Consider the following 25,337-nt stretch of genomic DNA (forward strand, 5'->3'; position numbering starts at 1 on the left):
TATCATTTGCATGAATTTTTAAGATTTAAAAACACGAGTCCAAAAACCAGTAAAAAAAAAAAAAAAAAAAAAATCTTGGAAGCAATTTTTTTTTTTTAGACAGGATCTTGCTCTGTTGCCCAAGCTGGAATGCAGTGGTGTGACCATAGCTCACTGCAGCCTTTACCTCTAAGGCTCAAGCCAACCTCCCACTTCAGCCTCCCAAGTAGCTGGGACTACAGGTGCATGCCACCACACCTGGCTAATTTTTTTTTTTTTTTTTTTTTTTTTTTTGAGACGGAGTCTCGCTCTATCTCCCAGGCTGGAGTGCAGTGGCCGGATCTCAGCTCACTGCAAGCTCCGCCTCCCGGGTTTACGCCATTCTCCTGCCTCAGCCTCCCGAGTAGCTGGGACTACAGGCACCCGCCACCTCGCCCGGCTAATTTTTTGGATTTTTAGTAGAGACGGGGTTTCACCATGTTAGCCAGGATGGTCTCGATCTCCTGACCTCGTGATCCGCCCGTCTCGGCCTCCCAAAGTGCTGGGATTACAGGCTTGAGCCACCGCGCCCGCAGGCTTGACAGCAACTTTGAGCTTGTGATGAGTCACTATGGGTTTAGCCCCTAGACTTGCAGGAATGTTATCTTTGGCCACCAGGAGTTTTGTTTTAGTAGAAAACACTAAGAAATACTAACTTAAGATACTGTACGGACAGAAGGAGAAGTGATTTAAAACAAAACAAAACCAAATAACATGGCCTGAGGGTCAAACGCAAAATGGAAATAGCATAAACAGAACATTTCTACAATGAGCACTGTGTGCTAGGCACAGTACTAACGGCCTCACCACGGATCAACTCACTTTGCTCCCTCAGCAACCCTGGCAATCAGGCATTCCACCAGACCCCTTTACAGATACGGGAAGGAAGGCACAGAGACCGGCCCAAAATGGCACAGTTCTAAGTGGTGCTGCAGGGATTTCAGCCCTAGCAGGCTGGCTCCAGAGCCCACCCTCTCAGTTACCACACTGCACTTACTGAGGGAGCTTCACCCCACCATTTCCACGGTTTCCCAGAGGAAAATGACTCCTAACAACTACTAGCCTGGCAGCAGGCTAGTTGCTCTGATAAACAATCCAACTTGGGCTGACAATGGTCACAGGAAAAAACAGGTCTTCATATTTTTATCTTACAGATTAGGAAACAAACTCAGAAGTAAAGCAACTAATTCTAAACTATATTTAATTTCAAATTATATGTAAACAGCAAATGAGCTATAGAATGCAGGGTTTTGTCTTACTACAAAGTACGTGTTCTTTCCACGCAGCCACAGCGTCTCTCACTTGGACAGTGGATGCAGCTGTTTCAACTCTTCCTAACCACACTCAGTCAGGACTGCCTGGTCCAGGGGCCAGGGTTCCTTCCCATCACTCAAATGCTCCTTCCTGTGAAGTCCCCCAGCTAACACAGAGAACTGACTCCACCCCATCATGCGTATTTCATTTGCAACATGCAATGCCAAGGATCTCAACTCAGCTCCTTACTCCAAATCCACATGATTTTATAACCTGAATCTTAGGTTTACATTTTTTCAGTGTTTGTTCCCCTGTATTTGTATCCTTAATAAGTCAAGTACCTCTAAACCTGATCTTTTATTTGTAGGTTCTTAAAAAGAAGGGATATGTGTTAAATGCCAGTGACCAAAAAATGCTCTAAAATACCTTCTCCTCACCACAGCATGCAGTTACACCCAGGAAGGGATCTGGAATTAGCTAAGGAGAAGACATTCTGAGAAAATGACGAAAGTCACTCACAACCAGTGTCGGTAGGCCTCAGGCTTCCAGTCATTAGGCGGGAAGGACTGTGATTTTCTCAATCATACGTATCTGAGGTGCTTTGTTCTGTATACAAATACAAAGCAGGGTTTCTCAGCCTCAGCACTTCTAACATTTGGGGCTGGAAAATGCCTTGTTGAGGGGGCTGTCCTATATGTAGAATTGTAGCAGCAACTCTAACCTAGATGCCAGTGGCACCCCACACTCCCAATTCAACAATAAAAAAATGTCTCCAGGCCGAGTGAGGTGGTTCACGCCTGTAATCCCAGCACTGTGGGAGGACAAGGCGAGCGGATCACTTGACTCCAGGAGTTTGAGACCAGCCTTACCAACATGGCGAAACCTCATCTCTACAAAAAACACAAAAAATTAGCCAGGCGTGGTGGCACATGCCTGTAATCCCAGCTACTGGGGAGGCTGAGGTGGGAGGATCGCTTGAGCCTGGAGGTCAAGGCTGCAGTAAGCCATCATCATGCCACTACACTCCAAGCCTGGGTGACAGCGAGACCCTGTGTCACAAAAGGAAAAAAAAGTCCAATATAAAATAAAAGAACTTATATATGTGACCAGACACATTTTGCTCTCCTCAGTTTCATACTTTTGACAGAAAAGTAACCAGTCTGATTTCTAAATCCTGATACTTTTTTCAAATATTCAGATTGACTTAATTGTGGAAAAAATATCAACTGTGCAGACATTTGATTACCTGGTTAATTTCACATTTGAATGTTCCATGTTTGATAGTGGTTAACTATATTTTTCAATAAAGAGGAATAATTTCTTTAAAAAGATCAGTGCTCTAAGAATGCTGTTGTTTTTAAAAAGGATATTTGTACTCATTATGAATTACACAAATTGTTCTTATTAGTCATGTAGGAATTCTATTACTCTTGAGAAAACTTCTCAATTAAGAGTTTACTTTTAGAATGTTCTCTAATTCCTGAGATGTTTACAATGACACCGTTTACTACACAGAAGGTGGTATAATATAATCCCCTTAGCGTCTCAGCATCTAAGGCAGTTTATTTCAGGCGGTTATGAAGAGACCTGGCTCTTAAACAAACTGATAAAAAATGGCTCCATCTATATGAAGAGAGTATTTTAGTGACTCACAACCACTGAAAATCTCATCAAATTTTGAAGCAAAGCTGCAATACTTAGTTAATACTGAAGTAAACAGACCAGTGAATACAATGAAACATCCAAAGCTCATTCACGCCAAGCTGGTTATCAGAAGACCTGCCATCATCCTAGACCGTCCAACTTGCCAAGAGAAGAGAGACCTCTCAGAGCAGGCTACCAGCATTTGCAAACTAGAGGCACATTAGTGAAAAGGGCCAGCTTGTAGTTCATTGTCCAGCAAGAGAAAATGGCAAATACTTAGACCTACTAAAGTCAGCTTAATCTTTAGTCATGAAAGATACACCATTGAGAACTAAGAATAAAAGTATAACCCTTCCAGGTCATGAAGAGCTAAATCGACCTTAGACTGAGGGACCATAGGTGCACACTATATGAAGAAGCAAAGTTTTGATTTGGCTTCATCAATAGTTTTTGAATTAAGTCAACCTGAAATAAAAGCTATATACATACTGTACAAACATTCCTAATGACTTCCTGAAGTTTCAGGTTTAGAAAAACAAAGGGATTGATTTCTACTTGAAGACAACAGTCGTGCATAATTTTTGACATATGTGAAGTGTTCGGTGGAGGAGAAGATGTAACTGAGTGTAAAATTTTATGCAGTAAGCATGCTACAAAGTGAAAATAATAAGTGGAAAACAGTATCACCTGTAGCAATGAAATGAAGTTACCACTTCTTGCAAATAAAACATAGCAAGGATAGGAACAAGCAAATCAAACCTAATTCAGGCTGTCACACTGCCCAAAAAGGAAAGCGAGCAAATAGTTCACTTGCCCACTTGTCGTATCTCAAGAAGAGCAGCCCAGGAGCTGACTCTTCAGTGACTTCGACTGTGCGGAGTCAGGAGAAGGAGCCATGCTGCCTCTCAGTCCTGGCGGGGACTGTGGCACTGGCCCTGTTCCTTCTGACTGCTGATCAACTGCAAATGAAAGACAACAGTGGCCACACCACCAAAATACAGAAAGGTGTCATCACAGGTAATTCAAATACTTGGAGCCTTATAGAGATTTCTATGAGAAACTTCTACTGAGAACAAATTAAAATTAATACACAGTACACTTTGAAAAACGTAAATGTTATAATTTGCTAAATTACCCGTCAATATTTTATACTTATCTAGAAAAAAATTAACATCCATTTTCTTGAAAAGTTTATACACAGAGTAACTTTTTGCATCAGATATGCTTTACGGCTTTTAAAATTTCATTGTGATCTTTTGTTTACAAAAAAACTTAGTGATTTCAATAACTCAGGAACAACTGCTTGTGTTAACACTGGACAGTGACGAAATCAGATATATATATGTAACCGTATTTCACTGATATTTCTGTAAAAACAGGAACAATGAAATGTATTTTATATTTTCAATTTAAAAAGCAAAATGTTTAAGCATTCTTAGTAAGACATCAAATGGAACATTTATGGACTCAAGTCCTCTTTCCTCCCCACTCTGCGAAATACATATGTAAACAGCTGCTCACCTGGATGACTTTATAGAAGTAGGCGTACTGCCGAGCTGTGTTTTTATACTGGCTGAAGACATCATGTATAGCTTGTGTGGACTGAAGATACCGAACTTCATCTTCTTCAAAGTAGAGAGGTGTGTCATATTCACTAGGGAGAGTCTGAATGTAGGGCTGCCAGAAGGAGTTAGGGTTGGCTCGCTCACACAGCAAATGAAAGGCCAGTGCGATGTTTCCCATGGCTTGAAGGATTCGGTCTTGAGAATATAAGGGCCCTGAATTAACCCAGAAGTTAACAGCGTAAGTTCCACAAACTTCTTAAAAACTTCATTTAAATATACATTTACAAATTACAGGAAAACTAAAAGGTCTTGTAACATTGAAAGTCAGGTACAGGATGGGCGCGGTGGCTCACACCTGTAATCCTAGCACTTTGGGAGGTCAAGGTGGGAGGGCTGCTTGAGCTCAGGAGTTTGAGACTAGCCTGGGCAATACAGCGAAACTCCATCTCTACAAAGAAAAACAAAATACATATATATATATATATATATATATACACACACACACATTAGCCAGGTGTAGTGGCGCACACCTGTGGGAGAATCATTTGAGCCTGGGAGATCAAGGCTGTAGTGAGCTATGATGGTGCCACTGTACTCCAGCCTAGGTGACAAAGCGAGACCCTATCTCAAAAAAATATATATATAATAATAATAGTAACAATAAAGGTCATGTGCATCTTTTTTATAACATTAAATGAAAAACACTTAATGCATATTTGAGGGACTATTTCACCAGTCAAGAAAAACCAAGTATGATCCTTAGTGCCACAAAATGGAATTTTACATATTGTCATTTGTATTTTGCCTTGAACAGTCAGAAATTATTCTCACCCAACACTGAATTTTTAGCAGATTCAACAGTCATTAGTAATTTTCGTGGAACCCATAAAAACAATTCTTCTGCCTAGGGAAAAAAATAATAGGAGAATCATCAAAACATGGTACAGTCTTCAATCCAACTATACCTACAGTCAGAAATCCAATCACACATGAAGTACAACTTAAGGCTGCATATCAGCACTTCAAATAAATATTCAAATATATTTTTAAATGTAACCATTTATCTCATAGTTAAATGAGTAGAAGGATAGCTTAAAATCCTGTTTCCAATAGAAAAACTAAAAACTACATATGCTGACGAGCACATAATCAAAGAAGGGACTTTGAACTTTAACTTGAAGCAAATACAATACTTGGAGTAGAGCATAAAGGTGTTTATTTTATTCTTTGCTGTACTTCTAAGTTCTAAAACCAGACCAAAACAAAATTTCTGCCTTCAACAAAAACCCTAATCTGTTGACGTGAATTACTACTACCACTGAGTTTTAAAGCCAGAGTAACATTCCTTCCTCTACATACTTATCTTTAAAGCACAACAGCTACTAGTGAAATCACATGCCCAGAAGACACACTGGTTTACAAATTTGTTTCCCAAAGCTTTTTCTCATTTCTTGGCAACACAGGATGCTTCCTCTTGCTGTGTCCTGTGTATCTACACCGCATGAAACAGGCACATGGTGCTCCAACATGTGAGAAGACAGCAAGTGGGCAGCAAGCGGGCAGCTTCTGCAAACCAAGAATGCCCTCACCTAGACAGACCATGCCAGCACCTTGAGATCTTGGACATCCAGCTTCCAAATTGTGAGAAATAAATGTCTGTTGTTTAAGACTTCCTCCCCAATCCTCGCCTCCCCACAAAAGCACATAGTGAGGAAAGTCCACAGCTCAGATCTTCTGGGCAACATCCACACAAATGCTGCCTTGAATCTGATACAAGAGAAGAGCATGTAGCACCTTGCCTTCACCAATGCCAACTAGTAAGTTATTTGTCTTGTCTCTTACTATACAGATCATAGGCATCATGAAGAAAGAGACTGTTTTTTTTTTTGGAAGCAAGATACTACCAGTCACATAGCAGATATTTAACAGGTATCTAATATACCAGCCTGTGATTTACCAATCTATCAATGAAAGGTTAACTACAACTTAGCCAAAAATGTTGCTGGAGGTTTGAGGGGGCCAAATAACACCCTTTCCTCCACCCAAGTTCTGAAGCAACTGAGAGAGAGAGAGAGAATACAACAGATGGTCACCCAAAATATCACCTCCTGAATCCCAGAATTAGACAGACTCCCCCACCTAGTTACAGGCAGAGCCGGATCCCCACCGCCCTCCCCACGTGTGGCCTGCCCCTGCAAAGCTTCCAGGGCGGAGAGCAGAGTGGAATGAATGCATACAGGCAACCAGCTCCCATCGAGAAAAATGCCAAGTCCAGTTCCTTCTCCCAAACAGATGAAGGAGCGCCTCCTCTTACAAGAGGCATGAGTGAGGGGTGAGGAAAGGCCAGGCATGGCCAGTGACTGCTGCTTCCTTCATGTGGAAAGAAGAACCAAGAACAAAGAGGGGAGAAAAAGCCCTTCTCCCTTAGCAGGTGGCTGCTTCTCTCTTCTCTCCCTATTGCCACTGGTGTTGCCATTTCAGTGAGTTCCTAGTACCTTCAACCTCACAGGTATCCATTCCAGACACTGGTAGGCATCCCCACACCACCAGTCCTCCACCCACTCACCTCCAGTAAGTCACAAAATAAAAAACCATGAGTCCACCTCCTTGTCTTTAGGTAAATCTCAAAATCCTGTGAGGCATGTTCTATGGCCTCCTAACAGAGGCTCAGAAACGTGACCTGACTTGTCCCAGTCACTGGTTAGCAGCTTGGCTCCCCAGAGGGATAAGGTGGGAGGAGCTGCTTAGAACATGAGCCTGAGGTCCTTCCAGGATGCCTATCTGCCCACAGGCTCAGAACTAGAACTCCCCCACCACACGTCTACCTCCTCACCCTGCGCCCTCTGCAGCACAACAGTTCAAACACACATAGACCCCCTCAGACCAACATTTTATAAACTCACCTTGATATCTCTTGTTGCTCTCAAACCAAAGCCCTCTTCTTTGAAGTTAACCATTTCAAAACCCTCGACAGAAGCCCCATTTTCAGAGGCCCATTTCATTAGATCAGGAAAGTAATCTTCTCTTTTTCCATCAAAAGTAACGGACAGACCTATATTAATCCACGTTTTAGAAAACAAGAGCTACTTTTAGGACATATATCATTCACACGTCTCTCAGAAAATAAAAACAGGCCATAACTAACACTGGAAATAGTCTTAACACACTAATCTTTAAATCAAAGCTAATCACCACATGGTCACAGTACATACCTTAACTGATGACAGGGAAGAAGAATTAAAATCCTAAACTCCCTGTCAGTTACAGTGAAATATATACTGACACTAGGTAATATAAATATTGACTGTTAGGTACTATTAGGTAATATGATGGCAAAGGGGAGACGGCTTCTATTACCATTACTATGATTTATAGAGCAGTTTTCTCCTTAAAAGTCCAACATGCCATCTCTCATATTCACATGTGCTTTAACAAAATTTCCATTACAACAAAAACGAGTAACTCACATTATGTGCACAAGGAGACACGGGAAAGGATGAACTCTACAGTCCTGATTCTAAGAACACAAAACTGTAGAGCTGTAAGCCAGAAGGCTGTAATTTAAATGAGCTAGAGCTATGTGTATCAATGTAAGTATAACACTAAATGTACCACGGTGGTTTTTTAAAAATCATGTAGCATGACACCATTTATGTAAATTTTTCAAACAGCAATTACAACCATATATTTTTATGGGGTTATTTATGAAATAGAAAACATTCACAGTGAAGATGAACACCCCACAAGCAGGGAGGGAATGGAAGGGGATGAAAATGGGAGGCTTTGGATGTATCTGGGATGTTTTCTTAAAAACAAATACAAAAACAAAACCAAAGGCCGAGGAAGGGAAAGGAAAGCTGACCAGTGGGTGAGAATAAAAGAAAGGACAATGTGAATACTACTTTGACACATGCTCAGCTGGGGTAGCAGATTCCCGGGCATCTGTTACATTAATTTCTGAACTTCTCAGCATGTCTGACATAGTTAAAAAGATGAAAAGACATGCATAGAAAAAACCATTCCATTTGGATGAATAAAAGGAGAGGAAGAGGAACTTTACTATGAGGAAGCTGGGTGTGGCACACAGCTCAGGCGCCTGTGGCCATCTTACCACAGCATAATTAACAGTCAACCTGATATGTGAAGAGGGCATGCTGGATATGCAAAGATACCTGCTGAATGGCGAAAACGACCAGAATGAGGACTATTCGAAGACGGAACTTACTATTCACTCCCTGAGAACTGGCATAATGCTCTGCCCTCAGTGTCAGGTGCAGTAAACAGTATCTAACGCAGAAGAGAAACTAAGGCTCTACCCACTTGGTGATAAAGGATTAGCACCGACTCCTATTTAGTGCAAATAAACCCATTATGAAGGAACCTGTTTGAACACACCCATTATGAACTCACCACTTTGGAGTTTGAGACCATCTAAGCTGAAGACTACATGTTTAGAGGTGTGTATGGAAGAGCAATAAAACCACTACTTAAGACAGCAAATAAAAAACAAACCCTCTCCTGATGCCCTTCATGACAATAAGAAAGCGGGTCTCAGAAGATGGCCCCACATTCCAATGCGTGCTCCTCAGGATGTTTTCCGCTTCTACCTTCCACGTGGTCCTGCATAATAATCTTTACTTTCTGTGCTTTACAGAACAAAACCAATAGGTATACTGAACGAGCTTTTTCAAACTCACACTCAGCCCCACGCCAGCCTGGATGAGAATCATTACAATGGCAACTGCATACGTCCTGTAAAAACACAGCTTAAGGAATATGACCACACCTCTTATTTAACTGAGATGTGTGTGAATTCATCATAAACCTTGCTAATGCATTAACCAATCAGCATTTATTTGTGTGTTGACCACATACACTATACGCACTGTCCTGAAACTCAAAAGGAAATAACAGTATAAAAACCAGATTTAAATACTTTATAAAACATAAATAAAATTGTGTCATTTTAGCCCCCAGATATATTTTATTCTCCTAAAGCTCAACATTCTCATCCTTTCCGAAGCAGGTAATAGCATCTCTGAAAGGGGAGAAATCTCGCTAACTGCCCTCTCTTCCGGTCTGCAAGCCCCACTATAAGACTTTTCAGAATGACACCAGTGATGCTGAGACCTTCACTACTCGTCAGCCCTCTGACCTAATCAAGTTTCTACATGACATTATTGAAACACAGTTATCATTCTAGCAATTTTACCTTTCTGCTTTTTCCGTATTTTCTCAACTAGAGTCCGGATCTGCACATACTCTTCCCACTCTTTTCCTGGGCCAGGCGCAGGACTGCTGCATTCTGTAACATAAGAGGCACGGTACTGAAACACTTCCCTCTTTCAACTTAATCTACTAGTCTGCAGAAGAAAGAGGATTTGGACTTTGTTGTTGCTGTTTGGAGTTGGTTTATTTTTAAAAGACAGACATATGACAGCCATGATAATGAACATGAGAAGTACAAGGCAGCTACACTTCTCAAAGCAGACAAATCCTGGGGAATCATAAAAACATCCCCCACTGAACGTACCCAAGAGAGAGCACAGAGCGGGCACCTAGCTCACATCCACCTTATTCTTAGTTAACTCTTTTTAGAATATACTTACTAACAGGAAAACCTATGATAAAAAGCTAAGCTAAAATGCAAACTATCCCCCCAAAACTCTTCTATATGGCAAAAAGAAGTTAAGAGTAAAAGTCAACCTTTCTTTTTAGTTAAACCCCATAACATTGATTCCCTAAGGGAACCAGTGAAATTGGACATAAGGACAATTAGTCGACAAACATTTCACATCCATGTGTACGGCACTATATTCAGCAGTCTGGGGGAGTTGCAAAATGAGATGGCATAGTCACTGCTAAAAAAGAAGCTAAGATTCCACTGTGGGGCCAGAACCAAAAGACCAACACCCGAGACTGAGGTGTGAGTTTGGAAGGCTGCACACTGGGCACCCCGCCTATTGGCAGCTCTTTCTTTTCACACAACTGCATTGGTTCAGACAGCCCCCTCCCACACTCCTGCTTAACCTCTGGGGCCTCTTTGCTCTCTATTAAAAGAGCGTATGTGGCAAATAACTAACAATAACTAGATATGCACTGAGTCTTAACCATGAAGGGTAGCCAGTCTTACTTTATTCTCCAACAACAAGCACTGACTGAGGCCTGCAACAGGCCTCAGAGGTGAAGCAGCAGTGAGCCTGTCCTCAAGCTGCCAGAGGCAGGGGAGCTCGGCGAGGAATGCTAAGGACAGCCACACTCCACTAGCCCATAGGATCCAGGGGAGCACTCGGGAGGGACCTGACTCCAACTTGGCTGCGGCCTGCTTTCTGTCTCGAAGGGAAGGCTGCGGTTTTACTTGGGGTTTATCCTGCCACATAATCTAAACATGGACAAAGGGCAATGGAGTGACCACAGCTACAGCCGAGGCACTAACTGCACCAATTCAAATTCATAATTTTAAAAAGTTACCAAATCACACTAACTTGCTAAAACAAGTACAGGCACTTAGTAGAAATTCCATTTCCTTAAGCCAAGAACTCTCAAACTACAGCATGTAAAAATCAGATACGCTGCCAGGTGCAGTGGCTCACGCCTGTAATCCCGGCACTTTGGTAGGCAGAGGCGGGAGGATCTCTTGAGCCCAAGAGTTTAAGACCAGCCTGGGCAACATGGCAAAACCTCATCTCTACAAAAAAATTAGCTGGGCATGGTGACACAGGCCTGTAGGCCCAGCTACCCAGGAGAATGAAGTGGGAAAATCACGTGAGCCCAGGAGGTCGAGGCTACAGTGAGCCACAATAGTGCCATGGCACTCCAGCCTGGGCGAGAAAGCAAGACTTCGTCTAAAAAAGAAAAAAAATCAGAAGCACTGTTAATTGAATCACCAAAAAGGAAGGCAAGCCATTCCAGTGAGGGGCAGACCTCTGAAGGCCGGGTCTCCGAGAGGCACGCTGGACTCACCTGGGCTAACAGCCCGTGAAGCACTTTCACACACCACATCTCACAAAGTCCTTGGCTCACTCCCTGAGACAGTTATTATCTATGTTTACCAAGAAGAACATTGCGTTTCAGAAGGTTCAGTAATCTGCGGAGGGGCACACTGTGCAAAAGTAGTAGAGCTGGTTCTTGCCCACGGGTCCTCAGGGAAGACCATGTTCCAGGTGACTGTGCTATTGAAGCTCATCATTATTTCACCCAAGCCTTGTTAACAGCCACACGGTTCCGACAGGTGTTTCCACCCTCACAGGTGAGGACTGCAAATCTGGGTAGCTCTGTGACTCGTCCAGGCCCACAGCTCATCAGCTCGGACCTGAATACCAGCTTGTTTCATGCATGCTTCCCCATTCTGGTGACAAGAAAAAGGCACAGCCACCACATCAAGGCAGGGAGAGCCCAGAGGAGGACTTACTCTGTAGCAGTTCACTGGTCAGGTTCAAGATTTCCTTTGGTGACACAGTTGCTGTAGCACCAGTGCCAGATTTCTGAGTTTTTACTCGACTCTTCTTACCCATTTTTCTGACTACAGAGAAGAGAAAGAAAAGAGAAAAAATTACATTACCAAAGAACAAAATAAAGTAATAAAACATGTTCAACACACAGCAGTGTCTTAGTCTTCAGAGGCTGATTTTACCTTACATATGCCATATCCTGAAGTTTTCTACCATAAAAAGAAATGTGTAGTATTAGTATTTAGAGGTTCTCAAACGGGGGGAAAAATCTGCTTTGTAGTCTCTGGATGAAAAGTTCATTCTTTATCATCTACAAAAACTATAGTAGAGCAAATTTTACTCTAAATTTTTTTTTAATTACATAGATTTCATTGTGCATACTAATATACTCCAGTATACTAGAGAGATAAAAACCATGCATACATCATACACATATGGGCATAAAGACCTATATATTCTCTCCCCACTTTGCCTTAAAATAATCATTTCCCATTAACCATAACTGTATCATAACCAACTGATTACACTCTCTGGACAAATGCTGAAGACATTTTAGAGCTGGAAGAAACTCTGGCGAGCTTGGGATTTCCCATGGCACAAAATGTAGGAGTTAGACTAGCTCGCCAGAGTTTCTTTTTCCCCGTTTGAGAACCTCTAAATACTAATACTACACATTTCTTTTTCTGGTGTCCTGGGTAAAGACCCTACGAGATAACGCTTGCTTGCAAGTGTTTTTAACAATAGGTCTTAAAGTAAGGAAGGGACGTGGATGTGTGAAGAGCAGATGGGGCAATTCAAAGACAGGGACAGGACAAGAAGCGTGAGGGAAGCACAGTGAAGAAGGGAACCCGGCTGGAGAGGGGGTCTCTAGGGAAGTCTAGCGAGGCAGCCACTCAAGAGAGGATGAGAGTCACTGCCAGAGGTGTCTGGCTTTGATTCTCTAGAGACAAGAGGCTAAGATGATGACCCAGGAAGATGGAGAAAGTGTCCAGCCAAGAAGCTGGCAGGGCGATTCAAAAGCTAATGAATAACAAACCACCACGAGGATGGCCTCCAGGAGCCCCAGTCAGTTACACTTCATCTCAAGTGAGAATCAAAAAGCACACTTTGGTCCATTTGTTTTTTACAAAAAGAAGTAACTATCACCATGTGAAGAACTACACTAGGACAAAGGTTTAAAACATATTCTCCCACTATACAGATGATCACTGATTCTGTTGTAACTGAATCCATGCAAATATGGTCATGTGTTAAAATAGTAGGAAATCACATTATTTAACAGGCTAACATGCCTATCTTCTCTTATGTATCTAACGTATAAAGAATAATGTGTAACACATTAATCTAATAAGTCTTCTAAAAATTAGTATAAAATAGTGTCAGCCGGGCGCGGGGGCTCAAGCCTGTAATCCCAGCACTTTGGGAGGCCAAGACGGGCGGATCACGAGGTCAGGAGATCGAGACCATCCTGGCTAACACGGTGAAACCCCGTCTCTACTAAAAAATACAAAAAACTAGCCAGGAGAGGTGGCAGGCACCTGTAGTTCCAGCTACTCGAGAGGCTGAGGCAGGAGAATGGCGTAAACCCGGGAGGCAGAGCTTGCAGTGAGCTGAGATCCTGCCACTGCGCTCCAGCCCAGGCGACAGAGCGAGACTCCCTCCGTCTCAAAAAAAAATAAAAAAAATAAAAAAACATAAACAGTGTCAGTCATCATGGAATAAAAGGGAACTGGTAAGAATACGTAAAACTTTTGCAGCAATAAAAGGAATTCTTTTTCTGTGATCAAAAGCAGAAAATTTAAGTGAGGGGAGGGCAGGATGACAGACAGCTTAAGTACCTTTTCCTATGCTTAAGAACTACCTTCTTAGAAGAGAAAAAAGCTCCCCATGGTTCCGGCTCACAGCCAAGAGCAAGGGCACAGCCTGGACAGAGCACCTCCACCCTTCTGGGCATTTCAGGCCTCCCACATCTGCGGAGGGCATCTCTGAAGGACCTTCGAACTTAACCTGAAAATCACTAAAACCACCAAGGAGTCTGGTAATAAGGACGTTAATCACACTTCCAAATATAGCGGGTCTGCTGGCTTGGCAGGAGGAGATGCAGAAGCATGCTGTCAGCAATGGCTTAGCTGGCCTCTCCCTTCAGCCTTGCCTGCAAGACCTTCTGCTGTGGAAGCCTGTAAATGAGGCAAGAACATCACTCTGATGAGGAGTTCCAAGACCCTTTCCCTTCTCGTAACAGTAAGTGAGCCTGGGATGGTGGGGCTGCTCTGCACCGGCTCTCTCAGGGGTGCCCATCAACAGCTACAAAACAGGCTCTGTTCGCTCTGCCTGCAGCCCCTCACCTCCCCCAATGTCTTCCCTCAGCGATCCACCCAACTCCAGTTGCTCATTGATGTAGCAGCAGCTGTTCCCTGGAGCTCAGTATTCACCCTCTGCCAGGTGCTGAGCTAAGACACAGCTCTTGACTTGATCTTCCTCGACACTTTAAGCCGTAGATACCATCCTCATCTTTCAGATGATATTCTCAGAAAGGTTAAGTCCCTTCTCTTTGTCCAAGGTCATGCATCAGGTAAGAAGCAGAGCTAGAATCTGAACCCAGAACCACTACTACACTGCCTCTGTTTAAATACAGATTAAAAAAAAAAAAAAAGTACATGGCAGCGGGGAGTCTTCCAGGTCAAACACCATGGGATATGGAGCACAGCCCCCAACACTCCTGCCAGCAGCCGCTCAGCCCACACCTGGGCAGCTCCAGCCACTTCCTCCTGCACCTCCTGAATGCGTCCTCATAGTTAAACCCTAACACTAGTCTCGTACATCTCCCTGCCCAAGCCTGTCCCTGCTGCTTAAATCTACCCTCACACTGCCACCACCCTAAATAGTAGGAAATCACATTATTTTAACAGGCTAACAAGCTTATCTTCTCTTATGTATCTAATGTACAAAGAATAATGTATAACACATTAATCTAATAAGTCTTCCAAAAATCAGTGTAAAATATACAGTGTCAGTCATCCTGGAATAAAAGGAAACTGGTAAAAATATGTACAACACCCTCCCAGCAACACCAAGGCTGCCAGTCCCTCTACAGCGGTCATCACGTGCCTATCTCTGCCTCCCCATTCACCCTTTGACTGTAAAATTTTAGTCACTTATTCACAAACTCTTGGTTTTCTCTAAAAATGCTGTCCAGGAATCCCCTTAAAGTCTACCTGGTCCCCCTAGTCACAATCTTCTCTTCTCTGCACCTCTGCAAGTCCTGGTATGTTCTCCCATTATCGCTGGGCCCCACTGTACTAAAAGACTTGCTCACATACCAGCTTCCCTTCAGATAACAGGCTCCTTGAAGACATCCTGTCTTGTTTCTATTTGTAACCCCAACATACAGTCCAGGCCTCAACACAGGGCAGGTGCTACACAGAGGATGCCACCCTGAGCTCCCAGGGAAAAGCATCGGCACAGGTCTTAGGTTAGGTTACAATCTCCATTTCTGAAGCTTCTACCCAGGTTTCCATTCCCTTGGAACAGACAGGAAATGTCTAATTCCTGCTCCACATGGCAGACCATTAAAAATATGGCTACAATGGTATGAAAACAAAATACATTCCACTGACAGTAATTCTACAGTCAAGTACTTATAACTCCAATTGTTCTCAAGATTTCTTTTTTAAGCCAGAAAACTGCTGGCTCTTAGAAATTAGTAATAGGTGTATAAACACAGCAGAGGTGTAATTTCAAAACACACCATGGCCCCTGGGAAGGCAGATATGCTAGAATGCAATCTTCGAAAGTCCTGCAGGGTGATGTTTATGCAGTCATTGAAGCCACTCCTAGCTAAGACCCTCATCTCCAGCTCTTTCAATCCCTTTGGGATTCATTTCCCTGCCTACAAGTCCTCCCCCACCACAATGTCAACAGTCAGCCTTAATAAATTGAAGTATAAAATACAAACTGCATAGGATGAGCATAGTGGCTCACGCCTATAATCCCAGCACTTTGGGAGGCCAAGGCAGGTAGATTGCTTGAGCCCAGGAGTTCGAGACCAGCCTGGACAACATGGCGAAACCTTGTCTCTACAAAAAAATACAAAAATTAGCTGGGCATGGTGGCGCAACCCTGTAGTCCTCAGATACTCAAGAGGCTCAGGTGGGAGGATCCCTTGAGGCTGCAATGAGCTGTGATGGCGTCACTGCACTCCAGCCTGGGCGACAGAGGGAGACCCTGACTCAAAGAAAGAAAAAAAAAAAGAAACCTATAAACCGCATAGCGCACAAATTCACAGACTCATCCCCATACGTGCAAGGCCCCATCCTTGCAGAAGGTAGCAAACACACCAGTCCTTGCCAGCAGTCCTGATGAACCCTTTCACAACCAGTCCTTCTCCCAGTAGCCCACATGCCAACTTCTATTACCATCAATTAGTTCTGCCTGTTCTTAAACTTCATATACGTGGAATTCTACACTGTGTAGGTTTCTTCACTCACACGTCTTTCCATAGCTCACAGGATAATGTGTAACCTCCCTAGCAAAGTCTTCGAGGACTGAACTGCCTCACCCCATTTTACATGTCCAGCTTCATCCTACCTTTACACAACACAGCTCCAGGGGACTGCTCATGTTCCTCCCTTTTTCTGGAATGCAGTTATCCCCACTGCCTGTCCCCTTGTCTTCTCCTGGCAAGATTTTTCATATACTTCAAGGCTCTACCAAAATGTCCCCTGTGCCTTAAGGGAAACTCCAGACTCCTCCATGCAACCCTCATACCCAAAAAAGTCAGTCAGAAAGGGTCAAAGTCAAGGTTATTACAGATGCTTAAGGGTTAGCTTATGTTGGGATTCTGTCTTTTGGCAACCTCTTTGGGCTGTTTCTGTCCCACAGAGATACAGGCTATAAAGTAAAAAAAGTGGCTAGCCTACGTTAGGCAGAAAGAATCTTCGTCTCAAGATGGGGGGTGGGGAGCTCCCTATCCTTCTTCCAGTAAATGTATCTCCCTAGGGCACAGGATCCTAGACCCAAGTCATCTCCTCAATCTGTTCCCCCCAGAAACAAGTTTCCAGGGCTCTTCCAGTAAGCCTCCCCACTGGCTGGGTCCACCCTGTCCAAGGGCTCTCCTCAGTGCCCTGTACCCTGAATCCCAGGCAGTCGGGCATGACACCTGGCCTTTAGCATGACTTTAAGAACTTAAGTCACTGAAGGCAAGTGTTTCTCAGTACCAGTTCTGTAACTATGAACTTGGAACCATCACTGTCTGTAAGATTCCTTTGTCTCCGGGTTCAGTATGGTTTGGCACTAATTCTAGTATTTGTGGGACACCCCTAACTCAAAGCATCTTGAAGGTAGACGCCCTACACTTACTTCGTTCATCCCTAAAACATCAGGTTTTCCTGTGAGTTTGCCAGCTCCCCACATCCCACCTTCCCTCAGCCCCTTGGCCTGGCTGTCATTCCCTGACGTACACACTCTTCACTCTATTACTTCAGCCGAAATGCCCTGACCCCTTGGTGAGTATGTCAGGGTCCTCCACCTAAAATTTACCTGGCTAAAACCCCACCTCACCAACAAGGTCTCCTCACCACACTTCCACAGCACAGTCCCCGAACCTCTGTGACCTCATCCACTGCAGTCTGAACTCTTTTACCCACTGTCTTGTGGCAGAAAAAAACCCAAAGCTTCCATCTCTGTATTACCCATAGGGTCTAATATGGTGTCACAGACACATAGAAGGTCAAAATTTGTTGAGCAAAAGAAAATCTTTGGATAGCATATTTGAATATATTGGTGTTACTAATTTTCACATTGCTCCCAACAGTTATTAAACAGTAGCCAAATGAAACATTTACTTAATATTTAATGCTACTAAGGAACTATGGTAACTCTTAGAAGTAAAAATATAAATTTATATAGAGAGGTGTAGATAATTATAGATTGGCCACACCATGAAGGACAGGGGTTAGGGTTAAGCTTATGTAATATCACACTAAAAAAACGGTTCTGTGGGGCATAGCTGCACATGCCTATCGTCCAGCTGCTCAGGAGGCTGAGGTGGGAGGCTCTCTTGAACCTAGGAGTTCGAGGCTGCAGCAAGTTATGATCACACCTGTGAATAGCCATTGGGCTGAAGCCTGGGCAACACAGCAAAATCCTGTCTCAAAAAAAAATTTTTACAAGATGATCTCTTTTCAAAATCCAGTTTTAGATAGAAAACCTTTAGGACATTAAATTTAATAAAAGAGACTCTGAAAAACACACTGGAATCTTTTAAGCATTATTGGTCTTTAGAAGGCAATAAAGCAGGAATTAGTCTGTTTCTGATAGAAAAGGAACACTTACAGCCCAGGCACAGGGAAAAGCTCCGTGGGCACTTGTGACCGAGGACACGAGCATCTGCCCATGACCTCACTGCATCCCCACCACAGCCCACTGAGGCTGGCAGTGACCACAGCCCATTGTCAGGAGGCTTAGAGAGGGCTGTCACTTGGCCAAGAGACCACAGCTGCCAAACAGCAGACCCCTAGCTTCAAACTTGAAATCCTGCATTAGTTCCAGCATATAGGTGGACTCTAAGTATAGGCAAGCTTGATTAAACTAAGCTGTACAACGTCTCTGTGCCTATACTATGTTCGCTGTTGCAGAAGACAACAAAATTGGACAAAACCAGGACTGCAGTTCCCAAGGATGAGGCTGGGAAACCAAGACTCACACTCAAAATAAAGCAGCATGGATAATTCCTAAAACACGTAAGTAACTAAACATAGAAGGGCAAGAAATAAAGTACAATTCAAGAAGGATGACTAAATTTTAAGATCAGTGTGAGAAGGTGTTAGTATCCAGTATGTGTGGTTTCCTAAATTCACCCCATATTGCCTTCTTTTAGCTATCAAAAAAGATGCATGCCATGTAAGTTCCCCAACCTTATGGATTTAAATAACTACCCTTTTCATTTATGATTCAAAAGTCTGTTATATACAGTGAATACTTTTCAGGATCATTTCAGTGAATTTGGGGCTAAACTACAAGTTTAAACAAATGAAACAGTCAAATAGGTATTCTGAACATCCTTCATGCTCTCCATGAAAAAAATATATTAAACATTCATCAAGTCCCCACAAAGACCAAATGTTTATTTTCAATATTTATTTCCAATATTTATATTAGGAAAACATAAATGCACACTAAATTAATTATACATGTATACACACACACATACACACTCAAAATAAATTACAAGTATTAGCCAGAAGGTACAATACTAAATCAAAAAGGTTTTTCTGCAAAGTTTAGAATGAAATCAGGTATAATTTACAAATACTTACTGAATTATCTTAAAGAAAACAGGAAAATAGTACCAAAAAAATGATTTAAATAATACTTAAGACAAAAGAAAATATGAAGAGTAGCAATACAGGATTGATACATGAATTATACAATTATAGTTAGTCGTTCAGAGGAAGGGGTATCTATAAAAAGGAACAGCTAAGCCAAGAGTTTCACACATGTCTACATTTCTTCACCATCAAGATATTTTTAAAATTTACAGAATCTTCAAACTTTGGCCCTTTAAAACACCATATACCACTTGCAAGTCCATCAACAACCTCCCCATCTAACAGACAAGACAGGCTTTAGAAGACAGAGGAATGAATGACATACTCAATTATTATTTAAAGTGCTAATACACAGGAGCATCTGTAATCAACCACTACCTCTGCTACACAAGCGATTATTTTCCATCTAATCTGAATCGTGGAATAAATGGGTCAAGACACAAGAAAGCACATTTAGTGACCCTGGCTAATGTGGGGAGTGGGGGCAGAGGTGGGGTAAAGGGTGCTAAATACCTAACCCATTTTTACAAAGTATAGTTCACACATAATGAACAGATTTGGATGTAATTCACTTGCATTTTTTTTTCAAACATTCTGAATGGAAAGGATATTTATTTGTATACTTCTTGAGTTCCCTTGAAAATGCTGCTTTCAACTAAACAGAACTAGAATAAACATTTTTGATTACACTTATCTGGCAAGTTATCCAGGAAACCTTAGCTCAAGCACAGCATCTGCTTTTCAATGTATCCTGCATTGACCCAACTTCACAGCTGGGTTGACTAAGGGAGAGAATGGTCCTAAGGATGGCTTCCTCCACCTCAGGCTCCCAGCTGTAAAGCCTACTCAAGAGAGGGTGAGCGCCTAATCTTCGTGTAGGAAGAAAAGGAAATACTCTTTTCTCACTCTTACTAAAATACTTTGCCGGCCAGCAGGATCAGATTACTACATTCAGAATTAAATACACAAATTATAGGATGATGAGTTAGGAAAATGAAAGCACTCCCAAACTGAGAAGTATTTAACTGTGCAACGTTTCCTTTCCTACAGATACTGACAAAGTGCCATGGTACCATGTTAGCTGAAACTCATATATATCAGAAACGTGTTCTGGCTTTGCACAGTAGCAGGGCCTAGTAGCAGCACCATGCCATACCAACTCATACCAGTTTACATGGCGAACCGACACCTATCGTTCCAATCTTCTAATTAAAAGAGGAATTGGGCCAAGGGCAGTGGCTCACACCTGCAATCCCAGCACTTTGGGAGGCCGAGGCAGGTGGATCATTTGAGGTCAGGAGTTCAAGACCAGCTTGGCCAACAAAGTGAGACCCCCTCCCATCTCTACTAAAAATACAAAAATTAGCCTGGTATAGTGGCGCAGGCCTGTAATCCCAGCTACTCAGGAGGCTGACATAGGAGAAATGTTTAAATCCAGGAGGTAGAGATTGCAGTGAGCTGAGATCCAGCTACTGCACTCCAGCCTGGGCGACAGAGTGAGACTCTGCCTCAAAAATAAACAAACAAACAAACAAACAAACAAAAGAAGAACTGATGTGCCACAACTTAAAAGTACCAAGAAATCAAGGCAAGCAGGCAGGGAAGAAGGTGGAATTAATTTCAACTCAGTAACTACTTAAGTACCAGGATGTATACAGATCTATAAATTGCATGCAAATAAAATTTTAATTTGATCAAAATTTAATCTTGATACAGAACAATTTGGGTTGTCCCATTTAAGTATTATAACTTGAGATTTTAAAAATACAGTTGTTGGCCAGGCACAGTGGCTCATGCCTATTAATCCCACCATTTTGGGAGGCCGAGGCGGGCGGATCACCTGAGGTCAGGAGTTCAAGACCAGCCTGGCCAACACAGTGAAACCCTGTCTCTACTAAAAATAGTCTCAGCTACTTGGGAAGCTGAGGTACAAGTATCACTTGAACCCAGGAGGCAAAGGTTGCAGTGAACCAAGATCATGCCACTGCACTCCAGCCTGGGCCACAGAGCAAGACTCTGTCTCAAAAATAAATAAATAAATAAATAAATAAATAAATAAATGTACAGTTCTTGCTTTTCACATTTTTTTTTTTTTGCTATTTTTCCACTAACACAATAATTTTAGAAATAACTAAACATTTCTGACTGACTTTTCATTACATAGTAGGTTTTAGTTTTAAACTGCCGTTGAATGAAATTGCTAATAAATTAACATAGGCTCCTATTTAACAGAAGTTACCAAAAAAACCTTTTGTAAAGCAAAAAAATCATTGGGTATCATGAATAATCATTTCCTATTATATCTTTCTAAAATAAAAAAGACAATGTTATGTGTGAAGAAACAGCTGTAATCCATCAAACCATCCACATTCCTTAACATAAGGATTCTGGATTCTAGAACCAAGGAGCATCAGGATTAGAGGAGACCTATAGTAGCTCTCAACCCCACGCGTGTACGGCGCACTGCGCCTGATGTTACGGAGGACTCACGATCAGTACTTCAGCTGATCCAAGTCTGAGAAGGATACAAGACAGGCAGGACAGAGCCAGCGTGTCATTCCTGATTAACAAACACACAGCCTAAGGCGGATTGCCAGTAAGTGAAAAAGGCAGATTCAAAGCTTCTGCCTTTAGGTGGCCAGCAGAGCTGCACGTTCACTTTCAAGACAATCTCCTGCTTTGTGAGCCCCTCCAGTACAATATTGCAGAGAAGTTCACCGTCCTCTCTGACCTGTCAGCTTTTGTGTCTCCCCAAAGTTTTGTCTTCTCCAGGCCTAATGTGCCCCTCATTACTACAAATTTCTCAAAAGTGAGCAAAACGACTTAAGCATATTATACTTCAATGAACTGTTGTTTTTTTTTTTCAAAGTCAACAAAACCCTTCAGATGTGCTCGGAGATGGACTACCCACCTTCCTGGAACTCAGAGAAATTTGACTAATATTCCTAAGACTGCCCTAGCTTTTCTATGAGCCAAGTGAATTCATTCCCTCACTCCTGCACATTTCCTGAGAATCTAATCTGAAACACAAAGATGATACAACATGGTCCCACAGCCTTTAGGACAAGACAGTCACAACTAAAGTCTTTCATGATCTTCAGCAAGATAGATGTGCTATATTAACAACTGAGTTTTTGAACCTAAATGCAACTATTCATGCTGTCATGTTCCTTATTTCAGGATCATCCTTGCCGTGCCCTGTGTCCTATGGCAGTTCCCCAACATGATCGTCCCCATCACAATCATGTCATTTAGGCATTTATTATATGATCAGGAGTTGAGGTAAGCATTTTACACAGTATTAGATAGGTATTAACAAGCCCCCTTTACAGATGAGAAAGTTGACACTTACAGAGACTGAGTAATTTATGCAAAATGATAGGCTCAGTTTGTGTCAGAGCCTCACCAGCACACCTCAATGACAAATCTTACTGATAATATTTCATGAGTTCGGCTCAAAACCAACCCATTTATGAGAGCTCCAAAGGTTCACTGTTATCTCTGATATTCAAAATAATACTATTCCTTTGCAGTGATAAAACATACGCATATAAAGGCTTTATTTCTTTGGCCTTTTAGAAGTATAGTTATTTTGCTGGCTTTGTCCAAATACATAGGAGGAGCTGCAGGTTAAATTGGGACATGCGCGAAACTTCCAAAAGACCTTCCATCCAATCCAGCACATCCCACAGTGATCTCTGCAATGCCACACTTTTGTTGCGGAGGAAAAACGCAGAACCATGAGGTGACCATGATGTGCAGCAATGCTAAATTATTACAACCAACAAATCAAAAATGTTATTAGACACCCGTAAATATTTTATGGTAAAAGCAGCTTTAATAACACTAATCCTTACTTCCTCTCAAATATGTGTCAGAGAAAACTGCTGATATTGAAAAGGATGTCTATTTTCTGAGACTGAACATTGTAAACCCTTTAGTTGGAAGAATTTCTTAGACCTGTTACGTCCTAATGAATTGTTTTCTTAAAAAAAGGAAAGTGAAACTCAGGATCATAGATAGTGATAAGCCTAAGATACTGCACATTTTATTAAGAGTTCTTGGCCGGGCGTGGTGGCTCAAGCCTGTAATCCCAGCACTTTGGGAGGCCGAGATGGGCGGATCACGAGGTCAGGAGATTGAGACCATCCTGGCTAACACGGTGAAACCCCGTCTCTACTAAAAAATACAAAAAACTAGCTGGGCGAGGTGGCGGGCGCCTATAGTCCCAGCTACTCGGGAGGCTGAGGCAGGAGAATGGCCTAAACCTAGGAGGAGGAGCTTGCAGTGAGCTGAGAGATCCAGCCACTGCACTCCAGCCCAGGCGACAGAGCAAGACTCCGTCTCAAAAAAAAAAAAAAAAAAAAAAGAGTTCTATGTATCAAATATTTTTGTCAATTAAAAATTAAAAATAAAAAGTTCCATGTAGACACCTGATTATCTACATTCTCTAGACAATTTTTTTGCCTTTCTAAAAAACAGTGGAAACATTTCTTCCTGTTCTATCCCTCTGCCCTCCCCTACTTCCCCATCCCAGTACCGAGGTTAGGCTCGTAAAAGGCTAAGAATTCACTTTGGCTTAGTAATCAGTAGATCCCTTTCAAAATCTTAACATCAAAGATAGATGTGTCTTCCATTGTCAACCAAGACTGTATGGACTTACTAGTTCACTTCTACTTGGAAAGTACTTGATACAAGAAAAAAAAGAATTGCAAAGTCTTAACTTTGGTATTTGAATTTTATAATCATTTGGAATCAGTTTTCTTCCATTCAAATTTATCTCAGTTGAAAATGTTCAATATCTGTGTTTTTACCTCTTGTTTTTACAGTCTGTTTATTTCCAAAACTCACAGGAGACTCCCAAGTGGAAACGGGGTCAACACAGCTAATCTCTGGCTTGAGTTAAAAAGCAAGACTTCTTAATCTTGGAGATGCTAATTTTTTTTCAAAAGACTATTAAGTGACTTTTTAAAAAGCCAAGTCTCAGCCCAGTGCTGTGGCTCACGCCTGTAATCCCAGCACTTTGGGAGGCCAAGGTGGGCAGATCACCTGAGGTCGGGAGTTTGAGACCAGCCTGACCAACATGGAGAAACCCCGTCTCTACAAAAAATACAAAATTAGCCAAGTGTGGGGGCGCATGCCTGTAATCCCAGCTGCTCAGGAGGCTGAGGCAGGAGAATGAACCCAGGAAGCAGAGGTCGCAGTGAGCCGACATCGCGACATTGCACTCCAGCCTGGGCAACAAAAGAGAAACTCCATCTCAAAAAAAAAAAAAAAAAAAAAAGCCAAGTCTAAACTTCTTTGTAATAGGAAAATACATTATATATATTAATATTTCGATAGAAATTTTTTAACTTGAGTAATTATGTAAATTATATTTGCATATCAAAATAGTTAACCTCTCCAATGTTATGAATAGAAAAATGAGATGATAAAAGGAAATCCAATGGACAGAAATCCATTGTAAAGGCAACAAAAGTGAAAACTGTAGAAAAACTGTAAAAGCAAGAATCTTCAGTCTAATACTCTTGACTGGTTAAATATGACCCAGAACAAACTGTTACCCAGACAAACACTTCTATGACTGTAGCAGGAGAGAAAAGATGCACAGCTAATCAGAAGAGTTTTCACTGATAAAGAAAGGGCCCAAAAATAATGGTAGGTAATTGAGAAAGCAAATATTATAACTGGCCACAAGCAAAATCCAAAGTAACATAAGAATAAAGATAAGTTCACTGTTCTGTTAAAAACATTTAATGCCATAGGAATAAATGACTCTTAGTTCTCTTTGGGGGAACAAAGTCACCACTCCATTCCCAGGACTTCGGTCCAAGGGAAAGAAACACACTTGAAACTCTTCCTCCCCACCCCCAAAAGAAGCACCAGGCACAGCAACCAGGGAACAGGCAAACCAGTCTCTAAAGATAAACAACCTCTCAGAGAAGGACAGTCATCCAACTACACATAAGAAAGATACATTATTAGTTACAGTTCTAAACCCTACCTCGGATTCGTGATAAGAAAAAAGACTCTGTAATTCAAACATTTCTGATACCCAGTATGCCTCAAACTACACT

General features: G+C 42.1%; 1 protein-coding gene across 1 annotated transcript in view; it reads right to left on the bottom strand.

Moving 5' to 3' along the window:
• The window catches only part of SETD3 (SET domain containing 3, actin N3(tau)-histidine methyltransferase), an 85,382-nt gene that overhangs the window by 57,744 nt on the left and 2,301 nt on the right, over positions 1-25,337 (bottom strand). Inside the window, exons 2-6 of the mRNA XM_007987799.3 lie at positions 11,893-12,003; positions 9,694-9,786; positions 7,385-7,533; positions 5,313-5,385; positions 4,438-4,694 (exon numbers count right to left, since the gene is read on the bottom strand). Coding sequence (XP_007985990.1) covers positions 4,438-4,694; positions 5,313-5,385; positions 7,385-7,533; positions 9,694-9,786; positions 11,893-11,995 — 675 coding nt within the window. The 5' untranslated portion in view covers positions 11,996-12,003. The remainder of the gene's footprint in view (positions 1-4,437; positions 4,695-5,312; positions 5,386-7,384; positions 7,534-9,693; positions 9,787-11,892; positions 12,004-25,337) is intronic.

Source organism: Chlorocebus sabaeus, chromosome 24, assembly GCF_047675955.1.
Source record: "Chlorocebus sabaeus isolate Y175 chromosome 24, mChlSab1.0.hap1, whole genome shotgun sequence".
In the NCBI taxonomy this organism is placed as follows: Eukaryota; Metazoa; Chordata; class Mammalia; order Primates; family Cercopithecidae; genus Chlorocebus; species Chlorocebus sabaeus.